General features: G+C 38.0%; 1 protein-coding gene across 1 annotated transcript in view; it reads left to right on the forward strand.

Annotated features, from left to right (window-relative positions):
* The first annotated feature begins 1,385 nt into the window (after positions 1–1,385).
* Arp6 (Actin-related protein 6) overlaps positions 1,386–20,233 on the forward strand; it is a 30,279-nt gene continuing 11,431 nt past the window's right edge. Inside the window, exons 1-6 of the mRNA XM_089253330.1 lie at positions 1,386–1,575; positions 3,328–3,445; positions 5,099–5,167; positions 7,481–7,604; positions 8,926–9,061; positions 13,061–13,216. Of these exons, the coding sequence (XP_089109456.1) occupies positions 1,499–1,575; positions 3,328–3,445; positions 5,099–5,167; positions 7,481–7,604; positions 8,926–9,061; positions 13,061–13,216 (680 nt within the window). The 5' untranslated portion in view covers positions 1,386–1,498. The remainder of the gene's footprint in view (positions 1,576–3,327; positions 3,446–5,098; positions 5,168–7,480; positions 7,605–8,925; positions 9,062–13,060; positions 13,217–20,233) is intronic.

Genomic DNA, 20,233 nt, shown 5'->3' on the forward strand with positions numbered 1-20,233 from the left:
CAAAAAAAAACGTCGTTCTGGGCATCAAAAAGGCGTTTCCCACGGGTAGAGATTCTTCTCGAGTTACCCCTGCCCAGGGGCAAGCCCAGACAGCCCCATTCGTGTAAGGAGCATAATCGTGGCCCCTCCCTTTAGCTGAATATAATAAGAAAACATCTCAAATATATGGATATATTCACAGATACAACCAAAAATTCCAACAGTTTCTATTTAATGACATGATTTGGAGTTAATGAATTAATATTAATAGAACCACTTAAATAATTAACCTAATAAATTACAATTGGTTCGAACAGTTTATATTCGAAAAAAAGTATATACGATGTTATGAGAAGAAAATTCTGTTTCCAGTATGGAATTCTGTTCATAGTATGGAAAAATAAATAATGATGACAATTGTCTCGGGCCCCAAGGGTGGAGCCGACCAGACCCACCCAGAGGCGACGGAAGCGTTTCAAACTTGGGATGCTCCTCTTGAGTTTCGTGCAGGGAATTTTGATATTTGAATCAATCCCGGGGGTACTTAGACCCATTCTACAAATTTCCGTGGGTACTCGACCAGCCATAGCTACCTTGGCTCCAATGCCACTGGCCCCATTCTTGTGGGGGCTAGGTGGTGACTCAACTTTAAACTAGTTGTTTAAACTCTTTCACAAAAAATCTATTTAAAAAACTATTAAGGTTTCTTTTTTTCAATTTTGTGGAGCCATCTGTTGGAAAAAAAAACAAAAAAAAAACAGAGGAAAAGAGTCATTACAAAGACGGTCAAAATCGTGCGCTTCCTCATTCTGGAGTATCGGAATCGGGTAATCCCATTTATGACTATTTCATGATAAAATATGCAAATCGTAGTTTGAATTTAGCGCGCAAATCAACCTAATGGATATAAAACTAGGACAGCTACTGCCATCTAAAAGTAGATATGAGAAACTGAAGTATTTCCAATTACAGTTGCTAGATGACATCACTAGTATCGTATTTACAATTTTTATTAAAATTTCGAAAACCTAACACGCATGGTGACCTAAGGTGCGTGATATCTAGGATAGAGTTATCAGACTTCAACTTTATGAAAGGACATGTCCTTATTTTTCCAAATTCTCTAGAAAAGGATTCCCTGTAAACTCCTTCACACGAACCCACAAGTGTCCTCTGTCCATTTTTAAGTCCTACACACTGTTTATAATATCGATAAATTCTGTTTCGAAAAGTTATGAACTTAATTTACATTTTTATCAAAATAATCACTGGAAGAAATATAATTGAAAACAAAACAAATATGGTCAGACTACCGATGACCGTTTTCCGTAAGGTCTTTATTATAATTATTTCGATCACCTGCATTAAGAAACTGGCAACATTAGGTTTTGTTCTCAGTCACAGCCGTCCAGATAAGCTGTTGTTTATGAAAAAACGCCGGTTAACTCGCCGAAAGTGATTTTTCGCACGATTTTGAATCGAGACACCGATTGTTTTCGACGTGCTGAGGTGTCCAACAATGTATACGAAGGTTCTTGTTTTGGACAACGGCGGTTTCACTCAGAAAGTCGGCTACAACGCGGCTGGTGAACCCAGGTAGTATATTAACCATTGTGTTATGTGTAGGTTACAGCACTGTTTCTTAACATGCGGGGGAGGACATGCTTTATTGAGATATTCTAAGGAGCCCACGGGTGAAAATCTGATGAAGGAGGCCACGGGGAGCAACGAAGAAATAATGAATCCTTTAAGTGAAGTATGCTGGGGTGGGAGAAATGGGACTACTTTCAGAATCCAGCAAACCTGGTTTATAGAACTAGAGGCCATTTTGGGACGTTTGGGCATGACCAGGAGCTCTCACATCAGGGCCTACACGGTGAGATCTGGTACTATGATTTTTGAATATAAGTATAGTGAAGCCTCGCAACAACAATAGTCCATGTAGCGATAAATCCCTCTACAGTCTTTTTTCAGTCTTGTTTGGAAATGTCTATACTGTAACATTGAATTGCTGCTTCTTAATATAACAGTAATTCCTCTATAATGATCATCTTTCTAGGTCCACAGACTATCGATGTATCGAGGTTTCAATGTATGTAAATGTGTAAGTCAGTGACGAAAAACCATTGTTATTTTCATAGATCAATGAATGGTTGGGTTCCCCGGAAGCACCCCCAAGTTCTCGTGGGACAGTGTGCTCACGTCACGTAGCATGACAGAATGTGGGTATTTCTAAGTTCCTATCACTATTCTTGTGTCGCAAACGTTATGCGTGATGATTTATTTCAACTTTATCATGGTTTAGTTCAGAAGCTCAACCTTCCTGAGCAATTCAATGGACCACTTCGGCCCTGCATTATGGGACATTCCTCTATTTTAATTTTTTTTTTCTGTGGTTTTTAATACATTTGTCCTGTTATTGCCAATGACAAATTCCAATAGTCATTTTAATTTGTAATACAGTCAAATCCAGTTTTAACAAATACCGTTATAGCAAAAATCTCACTTTTCTAATCCCCAGAAAATTTCACATAGCAATAATGCAAAATCCTGGGATACCTTTATAACAAAATTTCATTATAATGAAATGATTTCTCCGGTCTCTTGGAGTTCGTTATTATGGGATTTGACTGTATTTACTAAAATCGTGAACGAATGGCATTTTAATAACTTATGATGGTAATTATGGCTATAAATACAAATATTCCATCTAGCTGAAAGTTTTTTTTTACCCTCAATTTTTCAGCAATTTTAACGAGAATTGAGGATTTTGCTGACTTATATATGGCCTTTTGTTTTTAGCAGTAATTAGTAAATTTGTTTCAAATTGAATTAGTTGGCTTCAGTTCAATTCCCGTAATTAGGATCATAATTTTCATTGACAAATTATAATGAACCTACTAAGTATGAAAGTATAACTTTTTCTTTTTAAATGCCGCTGTTGTGGACCATAGGTTGAGAAACTCTGCTTTAGTCCAAATCTGCCACCCTGCGACTTACCTTAAACACATATATAAGAAACTTGCAAAGCAGCGTTTTTAAACCACTCTCCCCTTTCCCGTTTAGTGGTATTTTCATCGTTTGATTGGGAGCTATCAAAAGTCTAGGTAATTCAGTTTTTTTTTATGTCCGTAGAAACGTTCAAGTATGTGTGTAGGGCCCCAACTCGGTTGGGGGGGGGAGCAGGCAGGTCTGTTGTATTGGATTAGAAGGGGTTGCCAAACTCACACTTTAACTGCTTCTACATGGCAAGGGGCACCAAATTGCCGGTTTGCCCTGGGTGAAAAAGTATCTAGTTGTCCTATGTGTGTGTGTGTTCCTCTAACAAAATTTTAAATTTTCTTGCAGAATAATTCCCAATTGCATAACCAAGGCAAAGAATGAAAGGCGGAGGCAGTTCATCGGAGACCAGCTCGACGATTGCAAGGACATGTCTGGTCTATTCTACATCTATCCATTCCAGAAGGTACAAAATATATAATTTTCAACGAGATCAATAACCTATTAGTTGATATGTATTTTACAGCAAAGCCGGAACTAGAGAGGGGGTGGAGGGCAACTGTGCCGGGCTGCAGTTTCAGGTGGGAACAAAGAACACGTTATAAAATCAAATTTTAAAATTAGGGGGGGGGGGTCGGCGTCAAAAATCATAGTTTTTGGTCACATGTTTCAATAGTAAATCAGTTTAAACCTGGATCCTCTGGATTTTTTTATTTTATTATTACCTCGGATTCTTTATTTCATGATACACTGCATTTGGCTCTCAAAGCTGATACAGAGTCATTCCTAAACACATTTTGAGTATTTCTTAAATTATAAATATACCTCTACAATGAAGGGTTGATTAGATAAAGGCAGAATTAAAACTTGCAAGACACCCTGTATATTACAAGGATCGGGCCATGTGCCAGATCCCTGGCGCGGATCTGGAGTAATATTTTGGGAGGGGCGATTTATTGTTGAGGTTCATCAAATCATCCTGTATTTTATTGGACATAAAATTTTCCCTCATTTTTTGGCTCTTGGGAGGAGCGATTACCCCCTCCTCGTTCCCCTTCCTCCGGATCAACATATGAGCTGAGGCAGACATCTTCAGCATAAGAAGATGTCTGCCTGAAGATGATGTGAATAAAGCATAGGCAGATATCCGCTATGAATGGAGTCAAGGCAAACACTATCAGCTGCGAAAAGTGAAGGTAGACATCTCCAGTTGCAAATAAAGCCAAACCAAATTTATCCAGCTTTTAATGGCTGTCTCTGCTACATTAGAAACTGACAGATTTATCCAGCTTCTAATGTAGCAGAGACAGACATAATCAGCTGCGAATGAAGCCGCAGCAGATATCACCAGCTTCCAATGTATCCAAGGCAAACATATTCAACATTGCATGGTGTAAAGGCTGACATCTTCTATTACAAATGAAGCTGAGGCAGAGGATGTGTTGGGAGGAGCAATTTATTGTTTAAGCTTGTTGAATCATCCCGTATTTTGCGGGACAGATGAAATTTTCCCTCATGTTTTGGCTCTTGGGAGGCATTGGGCTTGCCAGGTCCTCATGGTGCCTAAAATTTTCTAAGTGCAATTATTATACTAGAGTCTGAGGACAATGGATTTTTTTTTCTTCTAATTTCTGTCAGTTTACCGACCAACATGCAAAGAGGTCACCAATAGGTTGAATGGTTTTTGTTATTCACACACACACAAACAACAGTTGAGATGGTCGAAACGTTCACGTTTAAAAGTCAAGTATGACAGGTATGTGATTCGGTTACACAGCAGAATTACTACTACTCAACAGAGTTTTTGCGATTTCGGCACAAGGTTAGATGAAATGCTGAGAGACAGAATTGTTCGTGGTATGCATAATGGATCTGTATAGTAGAGCTTGCTATCTGAAGCACATTTTGTCTTATCCTACCATCTATTGGTCACATTATACAATTGTTATTTCCAGCATTTTTTCCTTGGAAAAAACGTCTTTGGCTCCTACAAAATTTCGGTGGTGCCAAATTTTTTTTTGTTGTCAGGTAATGATAACTTTAATATTACTTGGCAACTTTTTGAAAACTATCTATTGATTTCTCACTTTCTTTTTTTTTTTCACCTTTCTAAATAAAGGGTTATGTAGTTAACTGGGAAGTAATGAAGCAAGTTTGGGACTATACATTCGGAAGAGATGCGTTAAATGTAAGTATATGGATTTTTTTTTTGTTTTCTTTTATATGTTGATTTTATGATTATTTTTATTTCGAAACACCCTATGAAATTTCATTTTGTACTTTTGCTCAAGTTGGTTGATGAGGGCAGCAGTCGAGACCAGGACCTGTTTCGATTTGGGAAAAATTTAGATTAACATTCATGTTTTAAACAGGTTTTTTCTTTCTAACTATCTAATGGCTGGAGATATCTTTATGTTGGCAAACAAGACTCGCAGACCTCATCTCTTTTCATTCAACCGAGTCCATCTCAATTTGTTTGAGTTCCCAGCAGCTTAAAAATGTTTGCCCCCTCTATTTTTGGCTTCTGTGAAAAAAGTCTTTTGTTAAATACGGAAACAAGTCAGAAAGGCGGGGAGAAAAGTTATTATGAATATTAAAGTCTTCAATGATTATGGGCCTCAAAGCAGAATGTGCCCAAATCTGCGATATACTTCGGAGAACAATCAGTACTACTACTACAACACCATACACGCATCTCATCCATAGTCCTCTCTGGAATTTCTAACAAATGTGTGAGTATGTGTTGTTAATCTAATGTGAAGTTTGTTTGTGTATAATGCTGCTTCTTATAGTGCTGCCATCTATTTTTCGAACTGTGAGGGAAATGAAATGATTGGATATTTGTACTGTTGAGGGCCTGTTTGCTTTTTGCGGTGAGACTCTTCAATGGGGAGGTCAGCTCGTATTTGGGCCTCGAAGTTGGGAACCACAGAAAGCCAACTTCAGCTGACCACCACTATGTGGTGTCAGTGGAATTCTAACCTGGTTCCTCGTGATTCGAGTCTGCCCAGGTGATTTTTACTACTGCTACTACTTAACCATATATGCACCTCATACAAAAATTCCTCTACGGAACTTCTAACGAATTGGTACATGTGGGAATGTGTGTACTTGTGATGTGAACCTAACTTATTGTATGAACTAACTTGTGTAATGCTTGTTAATGTGTAGTGCTGCCATCTGTCGTCAATTTTTCTTGAAGTATGATGATTGATTGATTACACTATTGTAGGCCTTTTGCTCTCTGTGGCGAGATTTTTCTTGAGGTGATTTTTACTATTACTACTTAACCGCACATGCACCTCACACACCTTCCTCTATGGAATTTATAATGAATTGGTGCATGCAGGAATATGCATGTAAGTGTTAAACTAAGGTGAAGTTTGCTTCTGTGTAGTGCTACCATCTGCAATCAACTTTTCAATCAAAATTTGTACTGACGTTCGGACACTGAATCTACTGAAACCTGGACAGAAGCAAAATGACAATTTTGACAAGACCAGATGTGAAAGAAGCTCCCTGAACTATGTATGCTGCATCTTTAATTATTCACTTGAAGTATAAATGCCTTTTTTTTCATTTCATCTCATACCCAAAAACTTCGACTTGAAGAAAAATTTTAACACTAAAACAATATCGGAAGTTCTCTGGATCGGAGAGAAAATATCAACATAAATGGATATTTGATTATCAAGAATTGATTGTATTATACAGGGTAATGCCTTGAAGTGCTAACAAACTCTGGGATTGGAGGGGGGGGGGATGATATTAGGCCCCAAGAGGAACAAAAATTGCCATGGAACATGGTATCGCAAACCATGCTTAGTCTGTGAAAATCTAAAAAAAAAAACTTATGAAGGGTGTGATGTCGAGTGGGGTGCAAAGGCCAATGATAAGTAGAAAAAACATTTATTTGACAGCATGATTACAACACAGCTTGTGATGTACAAAATAAAGTAACATAAATAAGTACAAAAACCATTTTCTTGATGTCTATTTTTGCAATTTTCACTGACTAAAAATGGTTTGCGATACAGTGTTCTGTGGCAAATTTTGATCCCCCTTGAAACCTAATATCGCCCCTCTGAGTTTGTCGCCACTTCAAGACAACACCCTGTATATTTTCAAAAATAAAATGAAAACTTCTACCATCATTTGATTCCGTTTAGTTTAGAGAATGGCATAAATTGAAAGCAGGCATGGATGTACAGTCGTATGTTCATTTTTACGAACTCAGGTGGATTTGAACAATTAGTTTGTAAATGGGAAAGCATTCCGAGAAATAGCGCATTTCTTGAAACCAGAGGATTAATTTGTAAACACATGCTTGTTCATAAAATCATTCGGCAACTGTATTTGGTTATAGGTTGGCACATTTTATAGGGTTTTTTTTGGTAGTTTCAACTTTTTTTGACCAAGAAAGTCCTCTTATGCTTCTTATTTGTGTTCAGAAAGTTTATAACAAATGAAATATAAGAGCATTTACTTGATTTTCTTTCAGATCAATTTCAGCGAAACGAGCCTAGTTGTCACTGAGCCTTACTTCAACTTCCCATCTATTCAGGAAACGATGACTGAAATATTGTTTGATGATTATAAGTTCCATTCGATTCTAAGGATTAATGGTATGTACTTGTGTGTGTTTGTGTATTTCTTTATTTTCTAGCTTGTCTCAAGAATTAATGAATCTACCATCTAATTTCAAAAGCAGAAAGTGGGGGGGGGGGTACTAATCTCTGGTTTGGCACGTGTAGGTTGGGATCTGAAATCTTTATAAGTACAGGAAAGAGTAATTGTAATATGAAATAGGCCTAAGTAAAAATACAATAATATAAGATAAATCAACCTGTATTTTATCTTATATATAAATGTGAATGTATGTATGTGTGTGCGTTCTTTATACAAATCTACAATTTTTAGACGATCATCGCCAAATTTTGCGTATATACCAAACAGAACCGGGATTGAACCATAGGCTACTTTAAAAGTTCATCAGAGCTGGGCAAGAAACCATTGAGAAACAATGGTTCCCACGCCTCAACAATCACTTTTGAAATGTTTACTTTGGTTGTCGCAGTTCTCAAACAATACATTTCAGACATGCATATGCCTTTACAATGGTTTGTCCCTTCTTTGATGCTGCCAGTATTATGTATTATAATGGTTATGTATATTATAATGTTTATTATAATGGTTTTTTTGCCACTATTTAGTCCTCCCAGTAATTGAAGAAAACCTGGGCATTGCCGGGTGTTTTTACTAGTCATCCATAAAATTTATTTTCTGTCTGTCTGTGTATGTTCTCTATACAAATCTACGGTTTCAGATCTATCGTTGCCAAATTTTGCGTGTATGTTAAATGGGACCCGACGTGAATGATAGGTTACTTTAAAAGTTCGTCAGAGCTGGGCAAATGCTTGAAATGGACAAAAACTGTCGGGCAACAATGGTTCCCAGGCCTCAACAATCACTTTTGAAATGTTTCCTTTGGTTACCATAGTTCCTTAGCAATGTATTTCAGACATGCATATGCCTTTATAATGGTTTGTCACTTCTTTAATCCTGTCAGTATATGTATAATAATTCATATGCCTTTATAATGGTTTGTCACTTCTTTAATCCTGTCAGTATATGTATAATAATTTATATGCCTTTATAATGGTTTGTCACTTTTTGAATCCACCCAGCAAGCGAAGAAAACCCAGACATCGCCGGGTATTATAGCTAGTTGAAAATAATTGTGGTTGTGAAATGAATCATTTGAGTTTCCCAATTATTTCTTATGTGGAGAGTTTACTTTTTTATGCAAATGTTTTGGATAACGAGCATGCTTACACGATGAATTATGTTTGCAAACCAAGGCACCGCTGTATTAATTTTTTTTTTTCTGTTGTGGCTATTACAAAGTTTTGTTTTATCCAATTGATGTGTTAATTTGATTTGCAGCTGGGTCTCTAAGTGCCTACAAATATCACAAAACATTCACCAGCGAGTTATGCTGCCTAGTGGTCGACTCAGGATTTTCATTCACATACATCACCCCATATGTTCAAGGTAGAAAAATCAACACTGGTATTAGGAGGTGAGTACATCGAAATCTCTTTATAAATTTCTTTCGAAACACCACATCAGGGATGTTCAATCTATTTTACGTGCTCTGGAAATCACTGTTGGTCAAACTTGTTTCCCCCCCCCCCCCCAATGTTAAAGATGAAGGAATATTAATGAGCAATGAGATAATATAGCTGAAAACCAAATAACATAAGGGTTCAAATAACATGATGGTTCAATAGCTGAAGCAAGTTTTTCCAACAAAAAGTCTTGGACGAACAAAAATTATTTGTGACATTTGATTCCTTTTTTCATATGGGGTGGGGATCTTGATGTATAAGAGTCTTCTTCTATGGCTTATCCAATTTACAAGACAACTACTGCTATTTTATCCAAGATTACCAGATTCGAAAACTGACAGAGGAGAACTCTTGTATGTGCACCTTTGGTAATATCCCTTTTCCAATTTACACATCAGGTGGCGCAACTATACTAATGAAAAACATCTGCCACCACAATAATCTTAATTAAAACAGAACCGCTGAAAAAAAAGTAAAAAACAAACAATATATAACAATCTGCCTCTTCCCACTTATAATGAGTGACCATTCACTCATGACAGTCTGGTCAGTTTTATTGCTTTGCGTGGAGCAAGGCAAGATGTTTTCTTTCTCTACTCTTAGAAGGTTTTTATTCTCAGTAGCAATGCTTTTTTGCCCGTGACGATTTTGCCATAGGAATCAGCATTGAGTGTTGTTTGCATCCTATTCTATTATTTCTGAATGGAAGTCTAAACACCCTCCCTTCCCACTTCAGTATACAACATTAGCTGTTGGAGAGGAAAATTGAAATGAATGTTGTGGTTTTGTTCTTCCAGAGCTGTTTTTTTCAGACCGTCTTCTTCATATACCCCTACCCTAGAGTAGCTGGGCTACCCTAGAGTAGCTTGCCCTAGAGTAAGCTGGGCCGCGGTTAACCCTTTGAGGGGCCACTATAAAAAAAAAAAAATTCGGTCAAACTAACTTCATATATTCGGTACATAGGACTCATATAGATGTGTTTTGCAACTATTTTTTAATTTTTATCAAAATCCAGCAAACAACAGGTGGTCGCACAGTGGTGACACTGCCCACCCAGAACACTGAAAAGTTTCCTAGGGTGTAATGCAGGAAAAGAAACATTGTTTAATAAATTCCCTTTCAACACCGATTTTGTAGACCAAAATGATCAACATAAGCATATTGATAGCCGGTACATCTCTTTCATTGAGATGGCAGTGTAAATTTTCCTTCTTGAGTGGTGTATAAATTTGTTCAAAATGCCAAATTTTCAATGACATTGAAAAAAAGAATAAGAACATTGATAAGAAATATTAGCGGTGTATTCGGCATTGATAGAATTTCCTGAGATGGTCCCACTTCTCCCTTAAAATCTGGGATTTGGTTTTTTCTTTTTTCTCCCAAACCATATGAAATCGTCGAGAAGATCCAGGCAGTGGGGGAGTGTATACCATTAGTATCATTTTCATCATCGGCCATGCAGTAGTTTAATTTTGTTAATTAAACTACTACAGTAGTTTGCAGCTTTGTTTTATTTTCTTCATCTCGGGTATCGTCAGATGCATTAGACTCTGGATGAGAGGGAAGCTCTGAAATTAGTATAATGTTGCTTCCTCTGTACTAAGAAATTTTATAGGCATTTAACCACCAATAACAGTGATAAATGCACAATATTCGGGGGTGGAAGGAGGGGAACTCAAGGCAAAAGAAATTCCAGAAAATCAAATTAAAATAGGAGAGAGAGAGAGAGAGCATAGAAAGTAGACATCAACAACTGCTCTAAAACCACTAGAATAAAAGAATGATTATGTGCGGGTCATAAAAAAAAGCATATGTGTGTGAGTGTGTGTGTGTGTTGTGTCTTCCATTCTAACCCCAGATACTCCTCCACAAATACACATCTCAGATGTTTCAACACCATTGCTGTCACCCATTTTCTAGTAAGCAATAAAGAGGGGAGAAAATGAAAAAAAAAAAGAAGGTATCTTTATCTTAGGGAGTTGGTTTCATACTGACAACACTAGCACTTCTCATTGCTCTAGATGTGCAGTGTCCTCAGTATGGAATCACCTTTTTGAAAATTCCATAATTTGATTTTAAAATATTCTTAAATTTATTGAATGGCTTGATTTCAACAAACAGGGCAGAAACTGTAAAAATTCATCTGCAATTCTTCAAAAAAAAAATTTTTTTACCAGGAAATAAATTTTCAAACAAATATCAGAAAAATAAAGAAAATGGCAGATTTTTTAACACTTGCAGAACAAAACCAGTATGATGCTGCCATTTCTGATAGGAAATCTAAATCTTAAACTAATTAACAGGATTTGAACGATTTCTGTGCGAATATTAGTTATTTTTTGAGAAGGTGGTTTCACTATGGCGGATACCGCTTCAGAAAGGGTAAAAATAGCATCTGCCCTGCTTGGAGGCAACTTGGGTCTTTGTATTCTGGGAAATTTCAACAGTGATAGTTGGTAAAAATGTGTGTGTGTGTGGGGGGGGGGGAACAGATGAGACGAGTTGTTTCAGAGCGCAAAAATAATTTTCCCCAGGAAAAAAAAAAGAAGAAAAACATTCCGGAAACTTGAAAAGAGGGACAAAAAAGGCAAATTTTATAAAACGTAGGAGGACATGTCCTCCTAGCTTGACCATACATGCACCTCGCACACATTCTTCTGTGTAATATATATGAATCTGTGAATGCCGGAGTGTGTGTTCTGAGTGTATGTGTGGATCCCCCCCCAACATATTTATGTTGTCAGAGTTGTGCTACTTTTGCATCCTTGCTGGTGCAGACATCTGTCCTCCCATGTTTCAAAGTGAAGATGGTAAATGCTGAAAAAAAAGGTGATTTACAAAACTAAAATATGAAAGAAATTGCAAGCAAATATGCAATTAATTTGCTTACAACCAGTGTTGGCAGGCTTTTGACACATGGCAGTTTTTGACACTGCAGTTTAGACTGCCACGTCAAAAACCTCAAATATCAAAAAGCATTCATTTAGGTTTTTGACGGTTTTATGGTTTAAACAAGTTTTTGATGCTTGTCATGTCAAAAACCAGTTTTTAAGGTGTTGACGTCAAAAATCCGACCCTTCTTACAACATGCTAGAAAATCTCGTTAAACATGTATATCATCTCTTGCCCTTTGAATCATCAAAAGCAATATCATTGTTGGAAATTTTAGGACATAGGCAATTTATTCTGTTAGAAAAAATATGTTTGCTTTTTTATGGAGTGTATTCTGCTCTGCTAGTTTTCTTTTTATATGAGTACTAGCTGTTGCCCACATGATTGTGTGGATTTGGCAATCTGAAAATTGTTCAGCGATGATTCCCCCATATAACATTTGAACCCCCCCCCCCCTCAAAATTGAATTTTGAAAAAGCCCTCCATAGTAAGTCTCTACATTAAAAATAAGATTTCATAGTTATAGCTTCAGCGGTTTAAGCTCAACGATTATTGCCCCATATAACCTTTGAACACCCCGTCCCTTATGATCCCCTTAGAGGTTGAATTTTGAGAAACCCTTTTTTAGTTTAGTGAATTTCTGCATTGCAAAATAAAAATACTGACTAAATTTTATATTTATAGTTTCAGCGGTTTCAGTAAATGTTATAAGTGTGAATGTTACAAGCAGGATCGACTGTAATTAATTTTATAATTATTTATAATTTATATTAACTTTTTGATTTAAAAAAATTACCTCAAATTTTTTGAAAATTTGACTGGAAAACCTGGAAAGTCGGGGGAATTTTTTTTTCACAAAAATTAGTATGAATCCTGTATTTGTGAATCACTAAATCACATGAAACTATGTATACCGACCCCACATAGAGAATAAACCAGTATAAACTCTAAAATTTTGTTTTTGTGAATACTTTTGTTTCACTTTTTTTCTTTACCATTGAAGTTATATAAACAATTATTTTGTGTGTATGCTCATCTGTTATTACTGTTCCTCCCAGGGTCAACGTTGGGGGAAAGTTGCTCACAAATCATCTGAAAGACATAATATCATACAGACAACTTCATGTCATGGATGAGACTTATGTTATGAATCAAGTCAAGGAAGACGTTTGCTATGTTTCCTGTGACTTTTGGGGCGATCTGAAGAAATCAAAGTAATTTTTGCAACATATTTGTAGTATGCAAGGAACCTTTAGAGCAGCGATTCTCAACCTTTTTTAACTCGCGGAGCCCTTTTTAGTAAAAATTCTATGGCAGAACCCTGTGGCCCAATTTTTTAATTATTCATCAAAGTTACTGATTTATTTTTGTAAATTTTACTGTTTTTTATTTTATTTTCCCCAAGCGGCTGCGGAGCCCCTGGAGAGTGCACAAGGAGCAGTAGGGGCTCCGCGGAGCACCGGTTGAGAACCGCTGCTTTAGAGAATTAATAGCTCCAATTAAGTTTATCATATGTACAGTGAAACTTGTATGAAACAGAATGTCAAGAGATTGAAGTAAAATTCAGTTTTAGACAAAGTTCCGTTTTATAAAGGTGCAAATAAAAGCACTAATCATTGAACAGACTATATATTTTGATTCTGCTTAAGACAGATTTCCATCTCATACAGTGTTCGTCTTAGGTTTCACTGTATAAGAGAAACCACATACATTCATATGTTCACAAATTTTTTACATAAATGTAAACTGTTATTTTTTTGTATATGTTGTTGAAAATATTCTCTGGGGAATATTCTCCTGGATGTAAAAATTGGAGATAATCAAGAACATTCTTTTCAATAATGAAAATGTTTTACTAATTTTGTTTATATTATGAAATATTCAGTTTTCATTGCCTGAAACCTTTATACAAATATACAAATACAAATACAACGCCACAACAGGCAAAATACCCAACGAGGTGGCTGATAAAAAGATGCCCATAAAAATATGGTTGTCATATGTTTCAAAAATACAGCAACCCAATTAAAAATGCAATTAACACAAATTACAAACAATATATACACATGATAAAATATTATACAATGCCCATAAAGAATACTTATGGTTGTCTTATTCTAAGAATGGATAGCTTCTCGATTTACCCCAACATGTTTATCGTATTTCTTTTTAAACGTGTCAATTGTGTTACAATTTACTACCTCCGGGGGTAAGCTATTCCATTTATTAACAACCCTATTGGAGAAAAATTCCCTGCGACACCATAACCTTGCATTGTCCCTCACCAATCGATACTGGTGTCCCCTTGTAAAAGCAGTCGATTGGCGGTGTACTAAAAGTTCATGGTCCATCCTATCCATCCCATTGAAAATTTTGAACACTTCGATCATATCTCCTCGACACCTGCGTTCATCCAATGTAAACATATTCAAAAAATGAAGTCTTTCTTCATAACTCAAGCCCTGTGTGCCAATAAGGACACGCGTAGCTCTTCTCTGCACCCCTTCAACCAAGTCTATGTCCCTCTGTAGGTATGGTCTCCAAAACCTTACAGCATACTCCAGTCCAGGACGAACTAAGCCTCGAAAAAGAGGAAGAATGACTTTAGGAGAACGCGAAGAGACCTTTTTGAAAATGAGACCAAGCATTCTATTCGATTTTTTGACAACCGCTGAACAATGTTCAGAAAACTTAAGTCGCTCGTCAATGAGAATTCCCAAATCGGTGACTCTAGTTGCATCTGGTATAGTGACACCATTCAACTCGTAAGAGAACCGTGGGTTGTTCGAACCAAAATGAGCGACCATGCACTTATCTACGCTAAACGTCATGCTCCATTCATTTGCCCATGCTGCAATCTTGTTTAAGTTGGTCTGGAGCAACTCCCTATCGCTTTCATTCCCGATTACCCCCATTAGCTTCACATCATCTGCGAATTTGCTAGTAATTCCATCGATACCCTGATCGAGTTTATCGATAAAAAGTGAAAAAAGTATGGGGCCAAAGACACTTCCCTGAGGAACTCCACTTGTGACGTCTGTCCAACCAGAGAATTCCCCGTTCACCATAACTCGTTGCGACCTATCTCTTAACCACGATTCTATCCAATTCAGCAAGTTGCCCCCTATTCCAATCTCGTGTAAACGCTTCAAGAGTTTGCCATGTTGGACCCGATCGAATGCCTTCTGGAAATCAAGGTAAACAACGTCGACATTTTTGCTCTTACCTAAAGCCTTAGTCACGTAATCATAGAAGCAAAGGAGGTTAGTTACACATGACTTCCCCTTCCTGAACCCATGCTGATTATCCGACAATACATTATTCTCGTCTATCCACTTCACAAACTGCCTTTTGATGATAATTTCCAAAATTTTCGAGAGGGAGCTCGTCAAACTCACTGGACGATAATTAGACACCACTTCTCTACTACCCTTCTTAAATATCGGAACAACGTTAGCCAGTTTCCAATCTCTCGGGACGATACCCTCAGCAACACTACTCCTGTATATCTGTGCGACTGGCCCCAACAATTCATTAGCACCTTCCCTGAGAACCCTGGGATAGATATCATCTGGTCCTGGTGCTTTGCTTGCACATACATTTCTTAGAAGATTTAGGACCTCCACGTCTTCCACTTGAATATCGTTGAGCGTTTTATTACCCCATGCAACACCCGTATATCGAATATCATTATCTCCATTAAAAACCGACGCGAAAAAGTCATTGAAAGCACTACACATGCCTACATTGCTCTCTACTTTTGAGCCTCCTATCGAGAGGGGGCCAACTGTCCCCTTACATCCATTATTGACGTATCGAAAAAATGATTTTGGGTCAGAGCCAATGTTATCTGCCAACCTAGATTCAACTTGCTTTTTACTATCCCTTATCGCTTTCTTCAACAGTCTTCTTTTATCAGTAAACAATGATAGGTCACCTCGTCCACTTTTATACTCTCTGAATGCTCTTTTCTTTTCAAGATAAAGGTTCCGCACACTATCCGTGAACCATAGAGGGTGTGATGTACAAACACGCTTTTTTCGAACAAAGGGTATGACGTCGTGCAAAACAGAGGACAGCTTCGTACTAAATTCTTCCCATTGACTTACCACCCCTACTGATTCCAACCGGTCTTTGAAAACTTCCGCTAACCTTCTTCGCAAAACATCAAAGTTAGTTCTCCGAAAACAAGGAACCAGTCTTTTGTTATCAACCTTACCCGAGGAAAAGTTACAGAGAAATCTGACGATACGATGATCACTGGAAGAAAAGTCTTCCCCCACCGAAACATGTTCAACTAGATCCTCAGAACTAGTAAGAACTAAATCCAAAATAGCAGTACCCCTAGTGGCTTCTGATACATGCTGATACAAAAAATTTTCGAGCACCAACTTAAGAAAGTCTCTTTCATACTGATTTCCAGATGAAAGGTTCTCCCAATCAATACCCGGGTAATTGAAATCCCCTAGTATGAGAACCCTCTTTCGCTTACACATGTAGGAAATTTCATCATGCATTTTGGCGATATAGTTTTGATCCCTATTCGGTGGATTGTAACAAACCCCAACAATAAGCTTATGACGTCTTTTGTTCTCAAGTTCAACCCATATGGTTTCAATATCACTTCTCTGCACGTTACACTCTCTAGCCTTCAAACATGATTTCACGTATATCAACACTCCACCCCCTTTCCTATCAGATCTATTTCTCAAAAAAGTATCGTATCCGGAGATGTGTAAGAAAGATTCATCCCCATCGTTTGCCCAAGATTCTGTAATGGCTATAAGATCCAAGTCCTCCACAACTATCATAGTTTCTAAAAAATCTTTCTTGTTACCCAAGCTCCTGGCATTTATTAACACACATTTTAATTTGCCCGGTGGTTTGTTGTCAATCGAGAAGCCATCCAAGTCAGAGGTGGGTAATTCCCCGTCAGTACTGTTGTGATTATCATTAACTAACCCGCATTCCCGACTACGTGGTCTGGGAGTAAAAAACCTGACCTAAGACTATCGTAAACCTCCCAGACCCCTCTCTTATTTAGATGGATCCCATCCGAACGAAGCCACCTATCGGTAAATGCGGGAAGCTCCAAGAACGTGACCCCAAGTGAGGAGCAAATGTCCTTCAGGCCTATATTGAATTGGTGGATCCTACTCCTATATCCCCTACTACCCCTTGGCAGCACTGGAATCACTGCCACATCTGAACCCCCCTCCCTAGCGGGTAATAGTAAATCCCGGTATTCTGACAGAGACTCACTAATATTCGCTTTAGAACAATTTTTTTTGGCATAGTCACTTCATAATTCTCATAATGACAAGCCTTAGTTCGAGAATGTTCTGAGAATATTCTCTGTCATGGTGAGAGGTTTTGTTATGAAGATTTTGGAAACCTTTGAAGATTAAAAAATTTCTTTTAAAGTTAGATAAATTTTCAGAAATAATTTCAAAGCAAAACCTAAAACCAAAGACAACTGACAAAGAGAGCCATTCTTGTGATCACCTACATTCTAAAGAAGATAGAGAACTGAGAGTCATTTTCTTTAATGAACTCAATGAACATACACTCAAGTTTTTATCATTCGTATTGGTACACAAGGCTGGAGCTTTGAAGAAAGACATAATTTTTTGAATATGTTTACATTGAAAGAATGCAGGTGTTGGGGGAGGGGGAAGTATGATCAAAGTATTCAAAAATTTTCAATGAGTGTAGATAGGATGGACCACATGAATTATTAATACATCGTCAATCGACTGCTTCTACAAGGGGACACTAGTATCTATTGGTGAGGGACAATTCTAGATTGTGGTGTTGCATGAAATTTTTCTCTAATAAGGTTGATAATAAAGGGAATAGCTTACCCCCAGGGTAGTAAATTCTAACACATTTGACACGTTTAAAAAGAAATACGATAAAAATGTTTGGATAAATCGAGAAGCTATCCATACTTAGAATAAGACAACCATAAGTATTATCTATGGGCATTGTATAATATTTTAGCATGTATATATAGTTTTTAGTTTTTATAATTGCACTTTTAATTTGGTTGCTGTAGTTTAGAAATACATGATATATTTGTTTATGGGCATCTTTTTCTCAGCCACCTCGTTGGGCATTTTGCCTGTTGTGGCCTTTTATTTGGTATTTCCTTCGAAGTAAGTACCCTGCACAATTACACATTTTTGTCCATTGTTCATACAAAGATGCAACTATTGATTGCAAGCTTTTTTTCGCCACATCCTCCAGTGTCTTCACCAATGCTTGCTGTACCTCTTCGGAATCTGAGAATCATTGCTGCTTAAGCAAATTCTTTATTCTAGGAAAAGGGAAAGAGTCGCATCATATAGGACAAAATGAGGGGGGGGGGGGGAGAACTGGTTGTAGAAGTGCTGGAATGTGTTTTTTTACATGTAATCTAACAACATGAGGAACCTGTGAGCTGGTATTGTGTAGTTGGATCACCCATGACTTGGCATTTTAATGATCTGGTTGCTAGCGTCTCCTCACCAAATCATGCAGATGTTTAAGGACTCACAGTTCTCTCCTGGTATCAGAGTAACTGTCAAACCATCACATTCTGACACTTCCACAACCAGCTAATTTCCCTGATCTCACCCAATGTGGCGTTTTCCTCAGATAAAGAATTTGCTTAACGGGGGCAACAATTATTAGGTTCCAAAAAATTGTAGCGAGCAGCAGTGTAGACACTAGAGGGTGCTATAGAAAAAGGCTTGCAGTCTGCATTTACATCTTTGTGAACAACTGCAAAAATGCATGATTGCACAGGGTAGTTACTTCGAAGGAAACACAACTAAACAGAGGTTATAAACTGAAGAGCCAAAAAAACTGGTACAGGCATGCGTATGCAAATAAAGACATATGGAACCAATCAGAGTATGACGCTGCGGTCGGCAACGCCTATATAACACAACAAGTGTCTGGCATAGTTGTTAGATCGGTTACTGCTGCTACAATGGCAGGTTATCGAGATTTAAGTGAGTTTGAACGTGGTGTTATAGTCTGCGCACGAGAGATGGGGCATAGCATCTCCGAGGTAGCGATGAAATTTGGATTTTCACGTACGACCATTTCACGAGTGCACCGTGAATATCGGGAATCCGGTAAAAAATTAAATCTACGACATCGCTGCGGCCGGAAAAAGATCATGCAAGAACGGGACTGACGAGAATCATTAAACGTGACAGACGTGCAACCCTTCCGCAAATTGCTGCAGATTTCAATGCTGGGCCATCAACAAGTGTCAGCGTGTAAACCATTCGACAAAACATCATCGATATGGGCTTTCGGAGCCGAAGGCCCACTCGTGTACCCTTGATGACTGCACGACACAAAGCTTTACGCCTCGCCTGGGCCCGACAACACCGACATTGGACTGTTGAGGACTGGAAACACGTTGCCTGGTCTGACGAGTCTCGGTTCCGATTGCTTCGAGCTGATGGACATGTACAGGTATGGAGACAACCTCATGAATCTATGGACCCTACATGTCAACAGGGGACTGTTCAAGCTGGTGGAGGCTCTGTGATGGTATGGGGCGTGTGCAGTTGGCGTGATATGGGACCCCTGATACGTCTAGATACGACTCTGACAGTTGACAGGTATGTAAGCATCCTGTCTGATGACCTGCACCCATTCATGTCCATTGTGCATTCCGACGGACAATTCAGCAGGACAATGCAACACCCCACACGTCCAGAATTGCTACAAAGTGGCTCCAGGAACACTCTTTTGACTTCAGACACTTCCGCTGGCCACCTAAATCCCCAGACATGAACATTATTGAACATATCTGGGATGCCTTGCAACGTGCTGTTCAGAAGAGATCTCCACCCCCTCTTACTCCTATGGATTTATGAACAGCCCTGCAGGATTCATGGTGTCAATTACCTCCAGCACTACTTCAGACATTAGTTGAGTCCATGCCACGTCGTGTTGCGACACTTCTGCGTGCTCGCGGGGGCCCTACACGATATTAGGCAGGTGAACCAGTTTCTTTGGCTCTTCAGTGTATCTTGGAAGTCTTAAGTCTCTTGGAACTTTTTGACCATAGTAGTATAAATTAAATGTAATTGACTGGGTCATGGTTATCTAACGAGATGAGTGTATGCATATGCTTGTGCTTCATCAGATGTTATATTAATTATAATTTTTGCATTCAATTGAAATAATTATAGGTTTATGTAATAAATTTATTTGTCATTTTCACG

Source organism: Pholcus phalangioides, unplaced genomic scaffold (genome assembly GCF_987345545.1).
Source record: "Pholcus phalangioides strain wild (caught in Gottingen) unplaced genomic scaffold, Ppha-v1.0 ptg000037l_1, whole genome shotgun sequence".
Lineage (NCBI taxonomy): Eukaryota > Metazoa > Arthropoda > Arachnida > Araneae > Pholcidae > Pholcus > Pholcus phalangioides.